At 49.5% G+C, this 23,531-nt stretch overlaps 1 protein-coding gene and 1 long non-coding RNA gene across 2 annotated transcripts in view; one reads left to right on the top strand and one right to left on the bottom strand.

Moving 5' to 3' along the window:
- abcg2a (ATP-binding cassette, sub-family G (WHITE), member 2a) overlaps positions 1-19,490 on the top strand; it is a 92,401-nt gene extending 72,911 nt beyond the window's left edge. Inside the window, exons 11-16 of the mRNA XM_038792810.1 lie at positions 956-1,045; positions 3,747-3,871; positions 7,687-7,841; positions 12,343-12,432; positions 16,571-16,674; positions 18,683-19,490. Coding sequence (XP_038648738.1) covers positions 956-1,045; positions 3,747-3,871; positions 7,687-7,841; positions 12,343-12,432; positions 16,571-16,674; positions 18,683-18,830 — 712 coding nt within the window. The 3' untranslated portion in view covers positions 18,831-19,490. The remainder of the gene's footprint in view (positions 1-955; positions 1,046-3,746; positions 3,872-7,686; positions 7,842-12,342; positions 12,433-16,570; positions 16,675-18,682) is intronic.
- On the bottom strand, positions 7,656-11,970 carry LOC119963537. The gene is made up of 2 exons (XR_005460118.1): positions 11,867-11,970; positions 7,656-7,920 (listed from the first exon to the last, which is right to left on the bottom strand). It is a non-coding gene; the product is annotated as an uncharacterized LOC119963537 (long non-coding RNA).
- Positions 19,491-23,531: the final 4,041 nt, after the last annotated feature.

Genomic DNA, 23,531 nt, shown 5'->3' with positions numbered 1-23,531 from the left:
GGCCACGCTGAATTGGCCCTTAATTGGAAAAAATAATTGGGTACTCTAAATTTAAAAAAAAAATGATGGTCACGTTCTTGTGATCCCGGTCCTCTTCATCCCAGAGAGGCGTGACCTGTGCTGCTAGCCACCGTGGGTAAACTGTCTGGCCCGCTTTAATATGGGCATTCTGAATTCTCCCTCTGTGTACGCGAACAGGCGGAATGTGGTGACTCGGGGATTTTCACAGTAACTTTATTGCAATGTTAATGTAAGCCTACTTGTGACAATAAAGATTATTATTATTATCATGTCGGTGGGCTTGCTCACGCTCATGGGTGTTTTTTGACCACTGAGGGAATCCTTCACCGGGCGCTGTTGGACGGCTATGATGACCTCCTGCGATTGAGGAGCAGTTTGAAGTGCTCCTTCCACTGCTGATGAGTAGACTCTTCAGCTACTAGAATCAGCTCGATCTGAATCAGTAATATACACAGTCAACAGGAGTGACCCCAGAACTGAACCATGTGGATACCACTCCCCACCCAAGCATTCTGAGTAAAGGTCCTGAACCCTGACAAAGCTGTGTCAGCACGGCTCAGCGGCTGGCACTCTCACCACCGTCAGAATGCCGTGGGTTCAAGTCCTACTCCGGGAACCAAAGCGTAAACATCTAGGCTGACGAACCAGTGCCATGCTGAGGGGGTCCAGCACCGTTGGAGACTGTGCTGTCTACCCCTGCATCCTCCCTGAAGTCATTCCTATACACTGACCGCTGGGGCCAAACTTTTGATCACATGTTCTGATATCCCTTTAATCTCTGTGTGTTATATTTTAGTCGGAATCGCTCCTGTGGAGCACCTCGCAATGCTTTACTAGGATAGGGCACTGGGTAGACGCAATTCGCTTTTGACGTTGCTCTGAGCAAATCTGCAATAAGTAACATCCACTCATGGCAATGTCTGCTTTCTTCCAGAGCCGGGGCAATGTTCTTCCTAACCACCAATCAGTGTTTCAGCAGCATGTCCGTTATTGAGCTATTCATCGCAGAAAGGAACGTTTTCGTGTAGGTGATAACTTTGATTTTCTGTCGTTAATTTTATTTGCCTGTAATTAGAATCGTGATTTTAAAAATTGATTTGCAGCGTACAAATATGCAACTTCCAGCAATCGCTCAAAGATATGCTCCTGCTGCCAGGTGTGAACTCAGCACACTGCATTTTGGAATTAAAATGTTACTATTTCAAGGACGTATTCATTTCTGTTAACCACAGCATCTTTCGTTTCCCAAACTGAAATTTAAAATTGGGAATCTACTTATCATTCCATACCACCAACTTATAATTCCTTGCATTGAGCAACATCTCTTAAATTGGGGACAGGGGCAGCACGGTGGCACAGTGGGTTAGCCCTGCAGCCTCACGGCGCCGAGGTCCCAGGTTCGATCCCGGCCCTGGGTCACTGTCCGTGTGGAGTTTGCACATTCTCCCCGTGTCTATGTGGGTTTCGCCCCCACAACCCAAAAACGTGCAAGCTAGGTGGATTGGCCACGCTAAATTGCCGCTTAATTGGAAAAATGATTGGGTACACTAAATTTATTTATTTTTTTTTAAATTGGGGACAGGTCGGGCTTGAGAGATTATGGTGCTATCGCAATCATTTAAAAAATATTATTTTGTACGATGGCTAGACCAACGTTTGCTGCCAATCCCTTTTTAAAAAATGAATTTAGAGTACACAATCCTTTCTTTCCAATTAAGGGGCAATTTAGCGTGGCCAGTCCACCTACTCTGCACATCTTTGGGTTGTGGGGGCGAAACCCACGCAGACACGGGGAGAATGTGCAAACTCCACACGGACAGTGACCCAGAGCCGGGATCGAACCAGGGTCCTCGGTGCCGTGAGGCAGCAGTGCTAACCACCGTGCCGCCCCTTTGCTGCCCACAACCTGATTGGCCCTTGAGAACGTGCTGGTGAGCCTCCAGCTGGTGATCCAAAGTGACTGCATTTCTTAGATTTCTGATTGACAAAAGGGCCAAAGGTTCTGGGGAACAGGCACGAAAGTGGAGTTAAGGCCACAGTCTTGTGATCTTATCGAATGGCAGAGCAGACCTGAGGGGCCGAATGGCCTGCTGTTGCTCCTGATTCTTGTGTTTACTTCCTAAACATCATCGTTTCTAAATTCCATCGTCCTGTAATAGGCTAATTTAATTGAATTGATCAGGGTAATACTGTGATCCAATTAAATTAAACAATGCCCTCTGTTTAAAACGTAGTCATTATTTTTCTTCCTTCTTTGCCACATGCCAACCTTTGAGTACAATTAATGGAGTTTCTGACAGAATAGGAACCATCATCATTCCCACCTAGAATTAGCACAGTGGTTAGCACTGTTGCTTCACAGCGCCAGGGTCCCAGGTTCGATTCCCCGCTGGGCCACTGTCTGTGCGGTGTCTGCACGTTCTCCCCGTGTCTGCGTGGGTTTCCTCCGGGTGCTCCGGTTTCCTCCCACAGTCCAAAGATGTGCAGGTTAGGTGGATTGGCCATGATAAATTGCTCCTTCGTGTCCAAAAGGTTTAGGTGGGGTTACTGGGATAAGGCGAGGGCATGGGACTAGGTAGGGTGTTCTTTTGGAGGGTCAGTACAGATTTGCTGGGCGTAATGGCCTCCTTCTGCATTGTATGGATTCTATGATTCTACCATCCAGGTCAAAGCAGTCCATTTGATTGGCATTCCATCCACTACCCTCAACATTCACTCCCTCCACCACCAATACACAGTGGCAGCCGTGTGTACCACCTACAAGATGCACTGCAGCAACTCGCCAAGGCTCCTTAGACAGCAGCTTCAAAACCCACAACCTCTACCACCAAGACAGACAAAGGTATCCAATGCCTGGGAAGCTCACCACCTTTAAGTTGCCCTCCAAGTCACTGACCATCCTGACTTGGAAATATATCGGCCGTTCCTTCACTGTCGCTGGGCCAAAACCTGGAACTCCCTCCCTAACAGCACTGTGGGTGTACCTACACCACATGGACTGCAGCGTTCAAGAATGGCTCACCACCATCTTCTTGCGGCCAATTCAAGATGGGCAACCAATGCTGGCCTAGCCAGCAAAGCACACGTCCCATGAAAGAATAAAAAAAGTTAGTGGTTTACTCCGGTGCAGTGTTTGATGAAATTAAGTTTTGCATTGAGGCCGACAGCTCTCAGTGATTGAGATCTCTGCCCCCAGGGCCCTTGATCATGGGGAAGGCCTGTCACTTTCTAATTGAGTGACAGTCTGGCATTTCATTCAGCAGTGCTCTTGCCAGTTTTTGGTTTTGCAAAAATATACTTTATTCGTAAAATATCTGGAACAATATCTGGAAGTTGCACTCTGAATGTATAGGGTGAATATTACATGTATCACAATTGTACTGAAGCTCCTCAATGTGAGCCATACAGCCCAAGGGGCTTCTGTACAATCCCACTCCCCTCAGTTCACTGTAGCTCAAAGATCTTTGTCAGCTACCTTCCCCCGTTGGGCCTCTGTGGCGGCTGCCTCGAGTTTTAGTGAGTCCCGCAGCACTTTGTCCTGGGCGTTGGAATGTGTGCGGCTTTTCTCAGCTCTCCAGTTAGTGGGCAGGACTGCCTTTGTCACCAAGAAATACTCCCCAGAGAAACTATTCCCTCTGGTTACACAATAACGTTAGTCTATCTATCGCCAATCCTCGCTGATAATAATTTGATGCTGTGTTGTGGTGATTTTATTTTACAAACAGGCATGAATATATCAGTGGATACTACAGAATAAGCTCATACTTCCTAGCAAAGCTAATTGTTGACCTGATACCCATGAGAGCCATACCGTCCATCGTACTGACAATTTCAACCTACTTCCTAATCGGTGAGCAGCAGAATTTCATCCTTTTGGATTTTGAGGGCAGCACGTGATGTTAGTCCATCTTTCACCCAAAATGTTGGTGCCATAAGATGGTGGTGATGGGGGGGGCGTGATTCGACTTGGGGTTTTTAAGATGATCAAAGGATTTGATTAAATAGGTGGATTTCCTCTGATGGGAGAGAGCCGGGAACATGGGGCGGAAGACTCCGCTCCCGGGAAAAATCGGGAGGGCCGTCGTGAACTTGGCCGATTTTCACGACGGCCTCGGAGGCCGCTCCTCGCCCCCTATTCTCCCCTCCCGGCGGGGCTAGGAGCGCCGAGAATGACGCGGCCGGCGTGCCTAATGACGTCAGCCGCGCATGCGCAGGTTGTCCGACTCCAACCCGTGCATGCGCGGCTGACGTCATGACGCTGACGGCACGAACACGCGCATGCGCAGTAGCCGTCTTTCCCCTCAGCCGCCCTGCAAGAAGTGGCGGCTTGATCTTGCGAGGCGGCGGAGGGGGAATAGTGCGTCCGATTGAGACGCCGGCCTGACGGTCGGTGGGCACCGATCGCGGGCCTGTCCCCTCCCGAGCACAGTCGTGGTGCTCATTCCCCACCAGGCCCCCTACAAGCCCCAAAACGGGCATCTCCACACCTGTTTCACAACGGCAGCGACCAGGTGTGGTTGCCACCGTCGTGAAACGGCCGCGATCGGCAGGCCGTTCGAATCACCGGTTACCGTGAAAATCGGTGAGCGGCGATTCTTCCGAGCAATAGAGGGGGGCATGAAAATTGTCGGGGGGCCCTCCCGCGATTCTCCCACGCGGCGTGGGGAGCGGAGAATCGCACCAAAGGACCTTAAAAGTAGAGGCAGGCTGTTCAGGAGTGATATCAGGAAGCACTTCTTCACCCAAAGGGAGAGAGGAAATCCAGACCCCTCCCCTGCTGTGGATGCTGGGAGTCAAGTGGAAATTTCAAACCTGAGATTGCTAAATTTTTGTTCGGCGAGGGAGTTGCAGGGTTTCAGAATCAATGTGGGAGCTAAGGTGCTGATCAGCAATGGTTGAATTGAATGGCAGATTAGGCTCAGGGAAGTGAATGGCCTCATCCTGTTCCGATGGGCTGGATTTTATACTCTCCGCCACACTGTTTGAAGTTGGGGCCACTTGCCGAATGTAAAGTGTGGCCACCCTGCAGACTTCTCTTCTGCCCTGGAATGTCTCCTGACGATTAAGGTGGCAGCCTTTGGACCTGTTGAAGCCCTTAAGTGGTCGGCTAATCAGGGTGTGTAGCCATGGAGTGCAGAGCCAATCGCAAATGCAGCAAGGCCTGCTGAACCAAGGCCTCCATGGCGGTCGTCATCCACTCCATGGTGACCTCAAAGTGTTTGTGCGTCAGAGCCACGACATCAGACAGAACGCGGGTGGACTTTTCCATCGTTCACTCCAGTCTGCTGAATGACTGCCAAATCTTTGCCTTTCGTTGCATCTCCAGGATTGAGATGGTGGCCACTTCCAGAGGCTCATCACCCAACTTGGACTCAGCAGGTCGCTGTTCTCCAGCAAGCCTCTGAGAGCCAGAGACCTGGGCTGTCTCTGGCTCCCCCCCCCCCCCCCCCCCCCCCCCCCCCCCCCGGCCCGGGGATGTGTCAGTGAGGTGTTCTGCTGCAGTTGAACCTCAGTCTAACCTGTAGCTATGCCCCACCGAGGCGTGTGTATCTATGCTGGAGGAGGATGTGAGTGAGCGCTGAATTGGCTCCTCCAGAGTTTCCTCTTCTGCCGTGATCTGGGAGCGTGGACTGCCTTGTGGGCTTTATCTCCTGGTGCCTACAAAATAGACAACAGAGTTTTTAGTTCATGAGCACGCAGATTACCAGATTGCATGTGACTCACTGCGAGTGCCAGGATCTGATGATGGAAGTGTGATCCGTCCGAGGTTGCCGAGGCATTTTGACGGCCCCTTCCCCACAGGAGCGAGCCCTGTCCTCCCCAGCAATCTTGACTGAGGCCTCCTCAAATTCACTGTTGCCCATGCCTCCCCTGGTCGAGGAGCTTTCCCACCTCTTGTGGGAAAGCTTGCCTTGGATGAAGATAAAAGGGCACGTGATGAGAAGGGATGGAGCAGAGTTTGGGAAAGATGCAGTTCCCTGTGAGTGGTGAGCCCTCTCCAGCAGGTCTGAAGATGGAGCGCTCACATGATGGATGTGAACGTTTCTGTGAGACATTCAGCGGTGACATGTGTCCCCCGTTGATGGTTGTCTGAGATCCCTGAAGAGATTAGCCCTTTGACTACATGGTGCCACGATGAGAGTTTGAAGGATGGCTTACCCTGGCAATGAGGATGAGACATTCATCCTCTTCCTGCACCGTACAGTGTTTTGGGTGCAGTTTCCAGTCCTACTTACCTGCCCTGGTTGGAGTGCTGAGGCTGATGTGCTTTCTGGAACTATCCCTGGGCTACAGGACATTCCTATGCACACGTTCTTCTCTGATCAAGGCCTAGATGACCTTGTGACTGAAGCAAAGTTCTGCCTTCTTGTGACTTGCGGACCTCCTCCTCTGGTTCCCAGAGATCGCTGTGTGTCCTGGAGACAGGTGGTCTGGACAGAGCGAGATGTGTACACTCGGGCCATGTTTAAATATGGCACCCGGACCATTGACCCTGACAGGAAACGGGAAGTGAATGAACTCCCGACCCTCTGGGTGATTTGGAGAGATACTCGCGCCTGTGCATAATTAATGAGTTTCCAAGCACAATATCCTGTCATTCCGAACAGCGGGATATGCGCTATGAAACCCGCCACCACACTTAGTCTCGGAAATGGAAACTTCCACCCATAGTCCTTGTGACAGCCGGAGTGGGAATATTTTAGATGTAGTGTTTACTCAAGAGAGGCTGTGGTAAAACGTACACTTGGAGCCACGGCAAAAGAATATGAATGTGCATAGGATATTAAATCCAATATTTTAAACAACAAATAGATTGTTTCTTCAGGAAATATTCTTTAAATTATTCCGTAAACCTCAAGTCATTCAGGCGGCACGGGGGCGCAGTGATTAGACCATAACACTGTAAGACTTAGGAGCAGGATTAGGCCACTCGGCCCATCGAGTCTGCTCCGACATTCAACCATTATTTTAAATATAAATTCAGAGGACCCAATTACGTTTTTTTCCAATTAAGGGGCAGTTTAGCGCGGCCAATCCACGTAACCTGCACATCTTTGGGTTGTGGGCAGACACAGGGGGAATGTGCAAACTCCACACGGACAGTGACCCAGAGCCGGGATTCGAACCCGGGTCCTCAGCGGCGTAGGCAGCAGTGCTAACCACTGAGCCATGTGCCGCCCTCCGCCATTCAATCATGGCTGATATTTTTCTCATCCCTATTCTCCTGCCTTCTCCCCATTACCCCTGATTAATCAAGAACCTATCTATCTCCGTCTTAAAGACACTCAGTAACTTGACCCCCACAGCCCTTTGCGGCAAAGAGTTCCACAGATGCGCAGGGTAGGTGGATTGGCCACGCTAAATTGCCCCTTAATTGGAAAAGAATTATTGGGTGCACTAAATTTTTTTTTAAAAACTGTGAGTCATTAAGCAAACAATATTTAAAACCTGAGATTCACTGTGTGTCAGGCTACCTTAATAAATTTAAGATAAATAACTGAGAATTCTGTTTGTTAAAAATAATTCAGACTGCACAGAGCAAGTCTTCCCCAAAATGTTGGATGCAATTTTCATTATTCCAGATAGAACCTGATGCAACATTGTAGAATACAATAAAGGTGTAAGAGTTGATTTGACAGTGAGACTTTCTATTTTATTTTTCAGGGTTGAAGCTGGAGCTCGTTAGCTTTCTCATCGCAACGCTGACATTAGTTCAGGTGTCTGTTACAGCTGCGTCGATGGGATTGGCTGTTGCGACTGGGCAGAGCATCTTAACCATTGCAAACCTCTCGATTACTGTTCTGTTTGTTCTCATGATTGTAAGTTGCATCTATTTGATTTTTGCTTTCTCTTGTGTCTTCAAATCCCTCGGCGCCGTCCTTTACCCTGGGCTGGATTCTGAGACATAAGAACATAAGAACATAAGAACTAGGAGCAGGAGTAGGCCATCTGGCCCCTTGAGCCTGCTCCGCCATTCAATTAGATCATGGCTGATCTTTTGTGGACTCAGCTCCACTTTCCGGCCCGAACACCATAACCCTTAATCCCTTTATTCTTCAAAAAACTATCTATCTTTACCTTAAAAACATGTAATGAAGGGGCCTCAACTGCTTCACTGGGCAAGGAATTCCATAGATTCACAACCCTTTGGGTGAAGAAGTTCCTCCTAAACTCAGTCCTAAATCTACTTCCCCTTATTTTGAGGCTATGCCCCCTAGTTCTGCTGTCACCCGCCAGTGGAAACAACCTGCCCGCATCTATCCTATCTATTCCCTTCATAATTTTAAATGTTTCTATAAGATCCCCCTCATCCTTCTAAATTCCAATGAGTACAGTCCCAGTCTACTCAACCTCTCCTCATAATCCAACCCCTTCAGCTCTGGGATTAACCTAGTGAATCTCCTCTGCACACCCTCCAGCGCCAGTACGTCCTTTCTCAAGTAAGGAGACCAAAACTGAACACAATACTCCAGGTGTGGCCTCATTAACACCTTATACAATTGCAACATAACCTCCCTAGTCTTAAACTCCATCCCTCTAGCAATGAAGGACAAAATTCCATTTGCCTTCTTAATCACCTGTTGCACTTGTAAACCAACCTTCTGTGACTCATGCACTAGCACACCCAAGTCTCTCTGAACAGCGGCATGCTTTAATATTTTATTGTTTAAATAATAATCCCGTTTGCTGTTATTCCTACCAAAATGGATAACCTCACATTTGTCAACATTGTATTCCATCTGCCAGACCCGAGCCCATTCACTTAACCTATCCAAATCCCTCTGCAGACTTCCAGTATCCTCTGCTGACGACTGAAAAAACAGTGCAAAATGGCCACCAATCCTCCGTCCGTGGGGGACTTGCAGGCACGCGGCGTAGAGCACCCGGCTCCAGCTGCGGTTACGGCTGGAGAATTGTTGGATTCGTGGCCGCGCCGTGCAACATGGACCCGGCCTGCCAAATAGTGATGACCAGGCTCGCAACCCCTGGACCACCACCCACCAGTGCCATCAGCCACTGCCAAAGCTCCCCTGCCCGCTGATCGCCCCCCCCCCCCCCCCCCGACTGTGGCGGGACTGGACGCAGCCTCCAAGCCGAATCCCCGAAAATAAATACCACACACGACTGCCACCGTCGGCAACTCAGCCCATCGGGGGGGCAGAGCATCAGGGACAGGGCCTCAGGGTAACGTCCTGAGGCCATTCCGACGGTGTGCGCGCCGTACTGTCTTGGAGGGGAAGGAGCATCGCAAAAGCGCCGCCGCTCCCAATTTCGGCACCGACGTGGATTCTCCGGCTGATCGGCGAATGCGGTTCCGATGCCGGGTACAGGAGAATCCCGCCCCCTATCGCTGTAATCTCCTTTCGTCCAATAACCACGCAGATACCTGCGCTCTTATATTCTGGCCTCTTGAGCATCCCTGATTTTCATCATTCCAGCATCGGCAGCCGTCCCTTCAGCTCCACAGGCACTAATCCCGGGAACTGCCCCCCCCCCCCCCCCCCCCCCCCCGAAGTCACTCCTCCCCTTCACCTCTTTAAAAATGGTCCTGTGAAACCTACCTTCCTGACCAAGCTTCTGGAACCTGTCCTGATTTCCTCTTTTGTGCCCCAGTGTCAAATTTTGATCATTCGCCCAGTGAAGTACAGGTACTGGATCCCGTATCCTGCTTCCCAAAATGCGGAAGGACCGGAAAACCGGCTCCATTTGAAGTTGGTAACATTCCCTCCCTGCAAACTATTGCACCATCTCCATCAGGCATTGCTGCCTGGTCCATGCTTTCTTAACAAAAGGCCGATTTACAGGATTCCATTGATGACCCAGTCGGGTGTGTCCCCCATGTTAGTTAGTTCCTCTCCCATTTATTTTAAAATGTAAAAGATTTATTTCATGCGAAACGTTGGAAGTGGAGGGGTACTTCAGGCCTGCTATGTATCTGCGTTGCGGCACGCTGATCCCCCTCCTGGCTTTGTGGTTCCAGTTGTGTTTATTTCAGGTCGGGATTAATGCCTGGCTCGCCCCTCACCCCTCCCCGCCCGGCTGGGTGTGGCTCAGTGGAGAAGACAGCCTAGCTTCAAGTTTTACTTAACGATAATCCTATAGGAATATAGGTTAGCTATAGGAATAAACAACTATATGTTGTTATGAATTTGAGTAACCCTATTGGCTGGTGAAATGTCACACACAGTGACATCAGCAGAGCGTTTCGCGAGCAGTTGGGGGAGTTCACCACCTTGCCCTTTAGAAGCCGCTTTGACAAAGAGTTATCGGACTCGATACATTGGCTCTTTTCTCTCCCTACAGATGCTCCCAGACTTGCTGAGATTTTCCAGCATTTTCCCTTCCCTTTAGAAGCAACATCTCTTAAACCCTGCGCTCTGTTTTTATGAACTTAAAGCATGGCACCTTGACTTCCTTTAATCTTTGCGACAACAACAAATGTATAACGGTCACCAGACCCGAAACCTGGAAAATCCCTATATCTGGCACAGCAGGTTCCGCCCAGGGGGTCTGGTACCTGACTAAATCAAGTTGTTGTTTTAATATGTGACTGTGTGAGGCCGGCACGGTAGCCAAGGACCCAGGTTCGATTCCTGCTTGGGTCACTGTCCGTGCGGAGTCTGCACGTTCACCCCATGTCTGCGTGGGTTTCCTCCGGGTGCTCCGGTTTCCTCCCACAGTCCCGAACGACGTGCTTGTTAGGTGAATTGGACATTCTGAATTCTCCCTCCGTGTCCCCGAACAGGCGCCGGAATGTGGCGACTAGGGGATTTTCACAGTAACTTCACTGCAGTGTTAATGTAAGCCTACTTGTGACAATAATAAAGATTATCATTATTATTTTTAAGATATGCAAATGCTTCCATCAGAATGCAGGCAGCACGGTAGCATTGTGGTTAGCGCAATTGCTTCACAGCACCAGGGTCCCAGGTTCGATTCCTGCTTGGGTCACTGTCTGTGCGGAGTTTGCACGTTCTCCCCGTGTGTGCGTGGGTTTCCTCCGGGTGCTCCGCTTTCCTCCCACAGTCCAAAGATGTGCAGGTTAGGTGGATTGGCCATGATAAATTGCCCTTAGTCTCCAAAATTGCCCTTAGTGTTGGGTGGGGTTACTGGGTTATAGGGATAGGGTGGAGGTGTTGACCTTGGGTAGGGTGCTCTTTCCAAGAGCCGGTGCAGACTCGATGGGCTGAATGGCCTCCTTCTGCACTGTAAATTCCATGATCTATGAATGCACGCTTTCCGCATACATTGAGCCAATAAAAACGAGAAAATGCTGGAAATACTCAGCATGTCTGACAGCATCTGTGGAAATAGAAACAGAGATGGGCGGGATTCTCCGGACCCCCAGCCGCTTGTTTCACGGGCATGCGCCGTTCGCCGGCAGCGGGATTCTATCCTCCCGTCGCTTGTCAATGGGATTTCCCAGTGTAACCACCCCACTCCGCCTGGAAACCCGCTGGCGGGGATGTGCTCCCAGCGGGAAAAGTGAGCCGCAACGAGCCGGGAATTCCAGCCAGGTTTTCAGATGGAATGAACTTTTACCACCACCTCCATCGGGACCTTCACTCGTTCCGATGAAAGGTCACTCAATCTGGTTCTCCCTCCACAGACGCTGCCAGACCTGCTCAGGACTTTCCAGCATTTTCTGTTCTTATTTCACATTTCCAGCCTCTGAGGTATTTTGTGATTGTATCAGCCAGGAGCAAGTACCTGTAAAAACCCAATCAAAGAGAAGCAGCAACAGGTGCTGAATCATACACTGTTGTGCAAAGTGAGTGGCCCGGACATTAATCAGAGAGTGGGATTTTATAATGCCGGCTGACAACAACATCTTCTGGTTTACCGAAGACGATGGACGTTTGGTTGGCTTGCCGCATCTGCTGCAGGGTCACCCACCACGGTGGGGGTGGTAATACTCCAGTCAACGTCCTGAACGCATCACCCAGGATTCTCATACAGTATTCTCATACTGGGCCCCAACATCTGCACCGAGACTCAGTACAATTCTGAACGGCCATCAGTGGCCAGTGTTTGTCCATCAGATCTTTCTGGAAGTAAAGCAAAGAGTAACAACATATTACAAACAAGTAATATAACAGTAGTCGGTATTTTAAAAAATCATGTTTTGGAGTTGTTGACCTTGGGTAGGGTGCTCTTTCCAAGAGCCGGTGCAGACTCGATGGGCTGAATGGCCTCCTTCTGCACTGTAAATTCTATGATATCTATGATAATGTTGTCACAAAGTCTACATCAATGGCAGACAATGTGACTGAAAGCTTGGGCTATGTACACATGTTAACAATTTGTATTTGTCTCCAGATCTTCTCGGGTCTGCTGGTGAACTTGCCGAGTGTTGTAACCTGGTTGGCTTGGCTGAAGTATTTGAGTATCCCACGATATGGCATGACTGTAAGTACTATGGAATTACTATATCTGTAGTGACAGGATCATACACGGAGAATGAGGCCAGTCAGCCCATTGTGCCTGTGCTAGCCCTTTGAAAGAGCTACTCAATTAGTCTGAGTCCCTTGCTGTCTCCTCCTATAGTCCAACAAATTTTGCCTTTTCAAGTATTTCTCCGATTCCCGTTTGAAAGTTATTATTGAATCTGCTTCCACCGCCCTTTCAGGCAACGCCTTCCAGATCACAACAACCCGCTGCGTAAAACAAAACATTCTCATCATTTCCATTCTTGCCTTTTTTGCCAATAAATTCAAATCAGGGGCTGGTTTAGCACACTGGGCTAAATCGCTGGCTTTTAAAGCAGACCCAGCAGGCCAGCAGCACGGTTCGATTCCCGTACCAGCCTCCCCGGACAGGCGCCGGAATGTGGCGACTAGGGGCTTTTCACAGTAACTTCATTGAAGCCTACTGGTGACAATAAGTGATTTTAATTTTCAAATCTGCGTCCTCTGGTTATTGACTCTTCTGGAAGAGTTTTTCATCACTGTGAGTAATTCCTCATTTCGAATAGATCCCATTAAATTGCCCCTAAACTTTCTCTGCTCCAGGGAGATCAATCACGGTTCCTCCACCCTCTCCAGATAATTGAAGTCTGTCATCCCGAGGAACGTGCGAGGAAATGTCCTCCTCTGCAACCTCTCCGAAGCCTCGACGTTCATTCTGAACTGCGGTGCCCAGAATCGAACACAATGCTTCAGTGGTGGCCTAACCAGGGATTTGTAAAGGTTCAGCACAACTTCCTCGTTTTTATGCTCTTTGCCTCTATTCACAAATATCCCGTATGTTCCTTCTAACCAGATTTATCAATGTGACCCGTCACCTTCAAAGATTGGTATAAACAAGCCCCCGGGACTCTCTGTTGCTATGCCCCTTTTAAAAAGTGTTGCCTCTTTTCATACTTCCTTCCAAAATATATATCACTTCACAACTCTCAGAATTTCACCTGCCGTTTATCTGCCCATTTCACCAGTCTGTCAGCGTCCTCCTCAAGGGCAAAGTGGTTAAAAATGCATTTGGATCCTGGGTTTCATAAACAGAGGCACAAAGTATAAAAGCAAGGAGGTTGTGGTGAATGTTTAAAGAATATTGGTCTGACCTCAACTGGAGTATTGTGTCCATTTCTGGGCACCACATTTTACATAAGAACATAAGAACTAGGAGCAGGAGTAGGCCATTTGGCCCCTCGAGTCTGCTCCGCCATTCAATGAGATCATGGCTGATCTTTTGTGGACTCAGCTCCACTTTCCGGCCCGAACCCGTTATTCTTCAAAAAACTCTCTATCTTTGTCTTAAAGACATTTAATGAAGGAGCCTCAACGGCTACACTGGGCAAGGAATTCCATAGATTCACAACTCTTTGGGTGAAGAAGTTCCTCCTAAACTCAGTCCTAAATCTACTTCCCCTTATTTTGAGGCTATGCCCCCTAGTTGTGCTTTCACCCGCCAGTGGAAACAACATGCCCGCATCTATCCTATCTATTCCCTTCATAATTTTATATGTTTCTATAAGATCCCCCCTCAACCTTCTAAATTCCAACGAGTACAGTCCCAGTCTACTCAACCTCTCCTCGTAATCCAACCCCTTCAGTTCTGGAATTAACCTAGTGAATCTCCTCTGCACACCCTCCAGCGCCAGTATGTCCTTTCTCAGGTAAGGAGACCAAAACTGAACACAATACTCCAGGTGTGGCCTCACTAACACCTTATACAATTGCAGCATAACCTCCATAGTCTTAAACTCCATCCCTCTAGCAATGAAGGACAAAATTCCATTTGCCTTCTTGATCACCTGTTGCACCTGTAAACCAACTTTTTGCGACTCATGCACTAGCACACCCAGGTCTCTCTGCACAGCGGCATGTTTTAATATTTTATCATTTAAATAATAATCCCATTTGCTGTTATTCCTACCAAAATGGATAACCTCACATTTGTCAACATTGTATTCCATCTGCCAGACCCTAGGCCATTCACTTAACCTATCCAAATCCCTCTGCAGACTTCCAGTATCCTCTGCACTTTTCACTTTACCACTCATCTTAGTGTTGTCTGCAAACTTGGACACATTGCCCTTGGTCCCCAACTCCAAATCATCTCTGTAAATTGTGAACAATTATGGGCCCAACACTGATTCCTGAGGGACACCACGAGCTACTGATTGCCAACTAGAGAAACACCCATTAATCCCCACTCTTTGCTTTCTATTAATTAACCAATCCTCAGGGCAGCACGGTGGCGCAGTGGGTTAGCACTGCGGTCTCACGGCGCTGAGGTCCCAGGTTCGATCCCGGCTCTGGGTCACTGTCCGTGTGGAGTTTGCACATTCTCCCCGTGTTTGCGTGGGTTTCGCCCCCACAACCCAAAAATGTGCAAGCTAGGTGGATTGGCCACTCTAAATTGCCCCTTAATTGGAAAAATGATTGGGTAAACTAAATTAAAAAAAAAAAAAAAAAAATTAACCAATCCTCTATCCATGCTACTACTTTCCCCTTAAGCCATGCATCTTTATCCTTTGCAGCAGCCTTTTGTGTGGCACCTTTCTGGAGGCTTTCTGGAAATCCAGAATTTTAAGAAGGATGTGTGAAGGCTTTAGAGAGGGGACAGCAAAGGTTTATGAGAATGGTTCCAGGGAAGAGAAACTTCAGTTAAATATCACTATCATGCCTCAATGCCTCTATCTCTTTAACGCCGCTATATAATCCAGAGAAACATTCTGCGTGCAGTGAATGATCCTCAGTAAGACTCTGATTAGGAATTAATTCAACAAAGGTGATTGGGTGTGACATCTCCTACTCCATGGCAATGAGGGAGATAAATCTATAATAACTGGGGTTGTTTCCCTGGAACAGAACAAGAGGAGTGTCGTTAGAGGTGTTCAAAGCCTTGATCAATTAGGAGAAGCGATTTCCAATGCCACCTAACCAGTGGACACAGATTTAAGGTGATTGACAAAAAAGAAGAAGGGAGGTGAAGATCATTTATACTTACATATTGAGTTGTTACAATCGGGAATGCATCATTGAAATGGTGCTGGAAGCAAATTCAGTAGCAATTTTCAAAAGAGGATTGGGATTAAGAGAAAACAGTTTCAGGAAAATGGGGAAAGAGCAGTGGGGGAATGGGACTAATTGGATAGCTCTTTCAAACGTCCGATTTAAGTATGATGGACTGAATGGTCTCCTCTCCTGTATGATTCTGTGATGTAGACATAAATAATCAATCATGTAACCCATAGGTGAACTTTGGTGAAGCACACAGTGGGCGGGATTCTCCCCTACCCGGCGAGGCGGGGGGTCCCGGCGTAGGGGAGTGGCGCCAACCACTCCGGGGTCGGGCCTCCCCAAAGGTGCGGACTTCTCCGCACCTTTGGGGGCTAGGCCCGCGCCGGAGCGATTGGCACCACGCCGAGTGGTGCAAAAACCGGCGCCAGCGGCCTTTCAGGCCCGCCGCCCAGCAGCGAGGCTGGCCGAAAGGCTTTTGCCGGTTCGCGCATGCGCTGGAGTTGACGCCACCACCGGCGCATGCTCGCTGTGGGTTTCTCTTCCGCTTCCGCCATGGCGGAGGCCGTGGCGGCGGCGGAGGAGAAAGAGTGCACCCAGAGCACTGGCCCGCCCCCTGATAGGGGGGCCCCGATCGCGGGCCTGGCCACCGTGGGGGCACCTCCCCGGGGTCCGATCGCCCCCCCCCCCCCCCCCCAGGACCCCGGGGGCCCGGTCGCGCCGTTGATCCCGCCGCCACCAGAGGTGGTTCAAACCTCGGCGGTGGGAGAGGCCTCCCAGCGGCGGGACTTCGGCCAATCGCGGGCCGGAGAATCGCCGCAGGGGCCTCGACGCGCCGCGATTCCCGCCCCCGCCAATTCCCGGGTGGCGGAGAATCTCTGCCACGGCGGGGGCAGGATTTTCGGCGGCCCCGGGCGATTCTCCGACCCTCAGCAGGGTCGGAGAATTTTGCCCTATATTATTAATGGACTAAATAGATTCAATACTTGGGTAGTGTGATTTCTCTCAAACTCTCAATTCTATTGGAGATATGAAAGTGAAAAGAATGTTTTTGTTACCCGATATAATGCTTTGGTTTTATACAGGCTCTCCAGGTGAATGAATTTGTAGGTCTGAATTTTTGCAACAACTCTGAAACAGGATCTACTCCCAAAGAAAACAACTGTGATGCATATACTGAAATAGTAATGTAAGTTTTTAAAAAACATACACCTTTAAAGAAGAGTTTTAGTTTAATGTTTCGGCGATCTTTTGTATGTCAGTGTGGTGACTTGACCATAATACGGTAGTTGTACCGCATTGTGAAAGTTAATCTGTAATATATAAAAATGACAATGTTTTTCATACAGTGTGGACTCAAAAACAGGAGCAGCTAGTTAGACATCAAGGCAGCACGGCAGCATAGAGGGCAGCATGGTAACACAGTGGTTAGCACTGTGGCTTCACAGCACCAGGGTCCCAGGTTCGATTCCCCACTGGGTCACTGTCTGTGCGGAGTCTGCATGTTCTCCCCATATCTGCGTGGGTTTCCTCCGGGTGCTACGGTTTCTTCCCACAGTCCAAAGCTGTGCAAGTTAGGTTTTCTTTCCCCTGACTGTAACCCATCTACTCTTGTCCAGTACCTTGGGTGCAGCTACCTCCCTGTAACTCTTCTCTATAACCCCTCTGCCTCCCGGATGATCCGAAGTTCATCCAGCTCCAGCTCCTGTTCCCTAACACGGTCTCTGAGGAGCTGGAGTTGGGTGCACTTCCCGCAGGTATAGTAAGCGGGGACACCGGTGGTATCCCTCACCACCCACATCCTACAGGAGGAGCATGCAACTGCCCTAGCCTCCATCCCCTCTTGCCTTACAGAATATAGCTGCCCTGTGGACCAACTGGACCTCCGCCCTCCGACTCTGCTCCCGGTCAGCTGCACTCTCTGTAAACTCCTGGCTCCCTTCTTGCTCTTTGCGGAAATGAAATGAAAGGAGCACCTTGCTCCCTCCTCACCTAAATCCCTCAGTCACCAAACTCTCACTGTAGCACTCAAATGCACCCAGATTCAGCACTCAGTGCAAACAAAGTCTGCACTGTAGCTGGATCACTGTATGTTCTATGTTATCAAGGTTGTGCAGTTCATGTGCAGTTTTGGTGTCCCTTTCTGAGGAAGAATGTTCTTGCTATGGAGGGAGTGCAGTGAAGGTTTACCAGGATGATTCCTGGGATTGCGGGACTGTCATATGAGGGGAAACAAATCAGTTAGGAGTATACTGATTGGAGTTTAGAGGAGTGAGAGGGGATCTCATAGAAAATTATAAAGTTCTAATAGGATTAGACAGGGTAGATTCAGAAAGAATGTCCCCAATGGTAAAGATTCCAGAACTAGGGGTCAAAGTTTGAGGATAAGGGGTAAACCTTTTAGGACTGAAGGGAGGAGACATTTCTTCACCCAGAGAGTGATGAATCTGTGGAATTCGCTACCACAGAAAGTAGTTGAGGCCAAAACGCTGTGTAATTTCAGGAAGGAATTCGATACAGCTCTTGGGGCTGAAGGGATTAAGGGATATGGGGGGGAGGCGAGATCAGCATATTGACCCTCCACACCTCTCCCTATCTCTGTAAACCCTTTTGCAGACCGGGGCGGCACGGTAGCACAGTGGTTAGCACTGTTGCTTCACAGCGCCAGGGTCTCAGGTTTGATACGCGGCTTGGGTCACTGTGCGGAGTTTGCACGTTCACCCCGTGTCTGCGTGGGTTTCTTCCGGGTGCTCCGGTTTCCTCCCACAGTCCAAAGATGTGCAGGTTAGGTGAATTGGCCATGCTGAATTGCCCTTTGTGTCCAAAAAAACGGTTAGGTGGGTTACGGAGATAGGGTGGGGGTGAGGGCTTAGGGTGGAGGTATGGGCTTGGGTAGGGTGCTCTTTCCAAGGGCCAGTGCAGACTCGATGGGCCGAATGGCCTCCTTCAGCACTGTAAATTTTATGAGTACCTCCTTATGTTGTTTGCTGACAAAGTTGGCTTGATAGTGCTCCCATGAAGCACCTTGGGACAGATTACACCATAAGGCAATGTATAAATGCAACTTGTTTTTGTTCAGTGATAATGACTGCAGTTGATTAAATGCTAAAACAATACCAGAACCAAAACCTGCATGCTCAATAAACAGAGTTGTTTTGTGGACGAATATAAATGTTTTGATTCCTTGTGTATTGTAGGTGCACTGGAGAGCAATACCTTGCCACACAAGGCATTGACGCATCTGCATGGTCCTTGTGGAAGAATCATTTCGCATTGGCAATCATGACGATTATTTACCTGTCAATTTCCTACCTGAAACTCCGATTTATGAAGAAAACATCATAGTGTATATAATAGGCACTGATTGAGTTCCTCTTTTTTTAACCTGTTATCCGGGGTCATTTTGTAAATTATGCTCATACACTCTGATTTCATTTTATGTTTGAATTTTGGTAAATTTTCCCACTGCAGACTCATGAGCCACTCTTCATCTTCACAAGTTCTCAAAAATGCATTTAACGATGTGTTTATCTGGCTGTCTTTTTGTGTCTGTCTGATGATCTGTGTGTTTGTCTGTGTGTTGTCCCCGTCTGTCTGTCTCTCTGTGTCAGTGTCTCTGTCAGTGTCTGTGGGCGGGATTCTCCCGTACCCGGTGGGGCGGGGGGTCCCGGCGGGACAGAGTGGCGTGAGCCACTCCAGCGTTGGCCCGCCCCAAAGGTGTGGAATCCTCCGCACTTTCAGGGGCTAGACCGTGGAAGGCTTTTGGCACCGGCCGGCGAGAGTCCGCGCATGCGCGGAAGAGTGGCGGCTGCTGACATCATCCTTGCGCATGTGCAGGGGGGGGTTCACCTACGCGCTGGCCATCGCGGAGGCTGACACGGCCGATGCGCAGGAAAAGAGTGCCCCCACGGCACAGGCCCGCCCGTGGATCGGTGGGCCCAGATCGCGGGCCAGGCCACCGTGGAGGCACGCCCCGGGGACAGATTGCCCCGCGCGCGCCCCCCGCCCCCCCCCCCCCCCCCCCAAGGACCCCGGAGCCAGAGCCAGCCCACGCCGCCAGGTCCCGCCGGTAAGTGACCTGGTCTGATCCACGCCGGCGGGACCGGCAATAAACCAGCGGGACTTCGGCCCATCACGGGCCGGAGAATTCGGGCAGCCCCAGGGCCCATTGAGTCGCGCCGGTACCCGCCATTCTCCGAGGCAGGGAGCGCGATTCACGCTTCGCCGACTTTTGGGGGGGCCGGAGAATTCGGAGGACGGCGGGGGCGGGATTCACGCCAACCCCCGGTGATTCTCCGACTCGGCGGGGGATCAGGGAATCCCGCCCAGTCAGTGTGTCTGTCTGTGTCTGCTAGTGTCCCTGTCTCTAACAGTGTCTATGCCGGTATCTATGTCAGTTTGCCTGTCTCTATCAGTGTCTATGTCAATATCTATGTCAGTTTGCCTGTCTCTATCAGTGTCTATGCCGGTATCTATGTCAGTTTGCCTGTCTCTATCAGTGTCTATGCTGGTATCTATGTCAGTTTGCCTGTCTCTATCAGTGTCTATGTCAATATCTATGTCAGTGTCTCTGTCTGTGTGTCTGTCTCTGTCCGTGTACCACCAAGCTGCCTTCAGTTGCCGTACCTTGCCTCAGAGAATTTATGCCATCTCTATCAAGTCTTACAACACCGAGGGCAGCATGTGGCGCAGTGGCTAGCACTGGGACTGCGGCGCTGAGGACCCGGGTTCGATCCCGGCTCTGGGTCACTGTCCGTGCGGAGTTTGCACATTCTCCCCGTGTCTGCGTGGGTCTCATCCCCACAACCCAAAGATGTGCAGGGTAGGTGGATTGGCCATGCTTCATTGCCCCTTAGTTGGGAAAAAAAAATAATTGGGTACTCTAAAAAAATTTTTATAAGTCTTACACCACCAGGTTAAAGTCCAACAGGTTTGTTTCGAATCACTAGCTTTCGGAGCACTGCTCTCCAGAGTTGCTAAAGCTGGTAATTCAAAACAAACCTGTTGGACTTCAACCTGCTGTTGTAAGGCTTCTTACTGTACCCAACCCAGTCCAACGCAGGCATCTCCACATCATCCTTATCAAGAGTAAAGAAATGTCTCTTGACCCTGTCGAAGGAGCTGCCTTCTTTGCACTTGAAGTTGCTAAATTAGTACGGTTGCCAACTCTACTTGGACGTAATTGTTCAGTTTTAATTACGCAAAGTCGTGTCCAACTGCCCTGTCCCCACACTCCTGCCATTGGTTGCCTGACAGATCTGTCCTTCACAGTGCCCATGAGCAATCAGAAAGCACACAGACTCTTCATGACCTGATTGGATGGTTGTTGACCGTGAGTCAGCTTTTTTTTTTCTCCTGATCTGCAATATTTTTATTACTAGCGACAAAAAGTGTTCAAACATTCCAAGGCACTTTATTTTTAACCCCTTTGATTTTTCTCCCGGACATTTTCTCACTGCTGCGTCCTGGAGATGAATCTTTTAATTCCCGGAGACGACAGGGTAATCGGGGGGGGGGTTGGCGACCCCTGAGTTAAGTGTTTGTAAATGATCAATTCCACTGCTGCTCTTGATAAAACTTGAGACACGTTGCGTGTTTTGGTGCCACTTTGGAAGCTTCATACGGCGGCTGATATATGAATGTAAGAGTGAGAATAATATTGTTTCCTTTTATTCCTTTGAAATGTAAAATACTGCAACCGTAAATTGAAAATACTATATGAGAATCTCTTCAAAAGAAAAATGTTGTAATATTAATTATATATTTTTAGGAAGAAACTTTGGGAAAATTATTTTGAAAGATTTTTAATTTGAAGATCACCAAGTTGGATCAGTGCTTGTGGAAGAGAAATAAAACATTCTGTGCAATTTTGTTACTTTGGTTTTTTGCTACTATAGGTGGAATTCCCCTGCGCCACTTGGCTCTGCCAGCCCTGGTGTCTCCTTAATGTCTACAGCACGGTGCCGACACCCACAGCGATGCTCCTCAGTGACTGGGACACGCTCTGGAGCGTCCCGGCAGTACCCACGTGAGACTGGGACATGCTCCGCAGTGCCTCATAAACGTCCAGCTGGGACGGGGGCATGACCCCCAGTGACTGGGACATGCTGTCGAGGCGCTTAGCCATGGCCGTCACTGACTGAGCTACACCTTGGACGCCAGCACTCATGCTGCCGACCTTGTGCACCAGGCTCTCCACTGCGGTCGCCACCCTGGCAGTGTTGGCCTCTGTGCCACTCATTGCCGGCAACGTCTCCTGTACCCCTAGCCTCGGGACTCCTCCAATCGGCTGTGGACCTGCTGGAGTGTCGCTGACATCTCCCTCTGAATGTCCCGGCCTCTCCCTATCGACTGCATCAGCTCCGGGTCACCCTGGCCTCAGCATCTGACTGGGAGCCAGCTGGGTCCTCGGATCCAGCAGCCCTACGACTGCTGTCTCGCCCGGGGGTTCCTGCCTCCGCCTGATGGACATCAGCAACTGTTTGGTGCTCACCAGAATGTGCCCCAGAAGCCTGACCACTAACATGTCCCACCGAGGTGTGCTGGTGGAGGGTGGGGGTGACAGCTGTGCCGCGAATACGGTGGTTCCCCTCATTGGAGGTGTTCTCATGGGGGGGGGGGGGGGGGGGTGCGCGGGAAACCATCCCAGATAGGCCGACACAGTCGGATGGCGATCTTGTGGGAGAATGGACATGTGGTCAGTGGGAGGGATGTGTGATCTGGGTGGAGGCCAGTGGATCCTCACCTCTGCGCCATGCGCCAACTTCTACATCGGTGACCAATCTGTCCCTGGCAACCCCCACGGCCTCCAAGACACATTACTCACAGGGGGTGAGGACTCTGATGTCCGGCATCCCACTGCCCATCTGGGCCCTCGTCTGTTGTAGGCCAACTTCTGGAATGTATAAGGGATGGTTTTCTCAACCAATATGTCAAGGAACCAACTAGAGAGCAGACCATCCGAGACTGGGTATTGTGAAATCGAAAGGATTAATTAGCAATGTTGTGGTGCTAGATCCTTTAGGGAAGAGTGACCATAATATGGTAGGATTCTTCATTGAGATGGAGAGTGCCACAGTTAAGTCTGAGACTGGAGGGCAGCACTGTGGCCTAGTGGTTAGCACAACCGCCTCACGCCGCTGAGGTCCCAGGTTCGATCCCAGCTTTGGGTCACTGTCTGTGTGGAGTTTGCACATTCTCCCCGTATCTGCGTGGGTTTCGACCCCACAACCCAAAAATGTGCAGAGTAGCTGGATTGGCCACGCTAAAATGCCCCTTAAATTGGAAAAAATAATTGGGTAATCTAAATTTATTTTTAAAAAGTCTGAGACTGGGTCCTGAACTTAAAAAAAGCTCAATTTGATGGTATGATGTGCATTGGCTAAGATAAACTGGCAAAGGATACTTAACAGGTTGACGGTGGATAGGCAATGGCAGACATTTAAAGATCACATGGATGAACTTCAATAATTGTACATCCCTGTCTGGCGCAAAAGTAAGGAGGGGAAGGGGGCTCAACCATGGTTAACTAGGGAAATCAGGGATAGGGTTAAAGCCAAAGAGGAGGTGTATAAATTGGCCAGAGAAAGCAGCAGGCCTGAGGCCTGGGAGAAATTTGAAATTCAGCAGAGGGTTTAATTCGGATGGGAAAATAGAATACGAGAGTAAGCGCGCAGAAAACATAAAAACTGACTGCAGAAGCTTCTATAGATATGTGAAGAGAAAAAAACTGGTGAAGACAAATGTAGGACCCTTAGGGTTAGAATCAGGTGAATTCATAATGGGCGACAAAGAGATGGCAGTTCAGCTGAACAATTAATTTGGATCTGCCTTCACTAAGGAGAACACCTTCCTGAAATACTAGGGGGCAGAGGGTCTAATATGAAAGAGGAACAAAGGAAATCCTTTTTAGTCAGAAAATTGGGCAGCACAGTGACGCAGTGGTTAACAGTACGGCGCGCGGTGTACTCTCCGAGCACGCCACTTTGAGGGACGGAGCATCACGAAAGCGGCGCCACCCCCGATTTGGTCGGGAGCTATGAAAGT

Source organism: Scyliorhinus canicula, chromosome 3 (genome assembly GCF_902713615.1).
Source record: "Scyliorhinus canicula chromosome 3, sScyCan1.1, whole genome shotgun sequence".
NCBI classification, from domain to species: Eukaryota; Metazoa; Chordata; class Chondrichthyes; order Carcharhiniformes; family Scyliorhinidae; genus Scyliorhinus; species Scyliorhinus canicula.
This window is presented reverse-complemented; position numbering and strand designations above follow the sequence as displayed.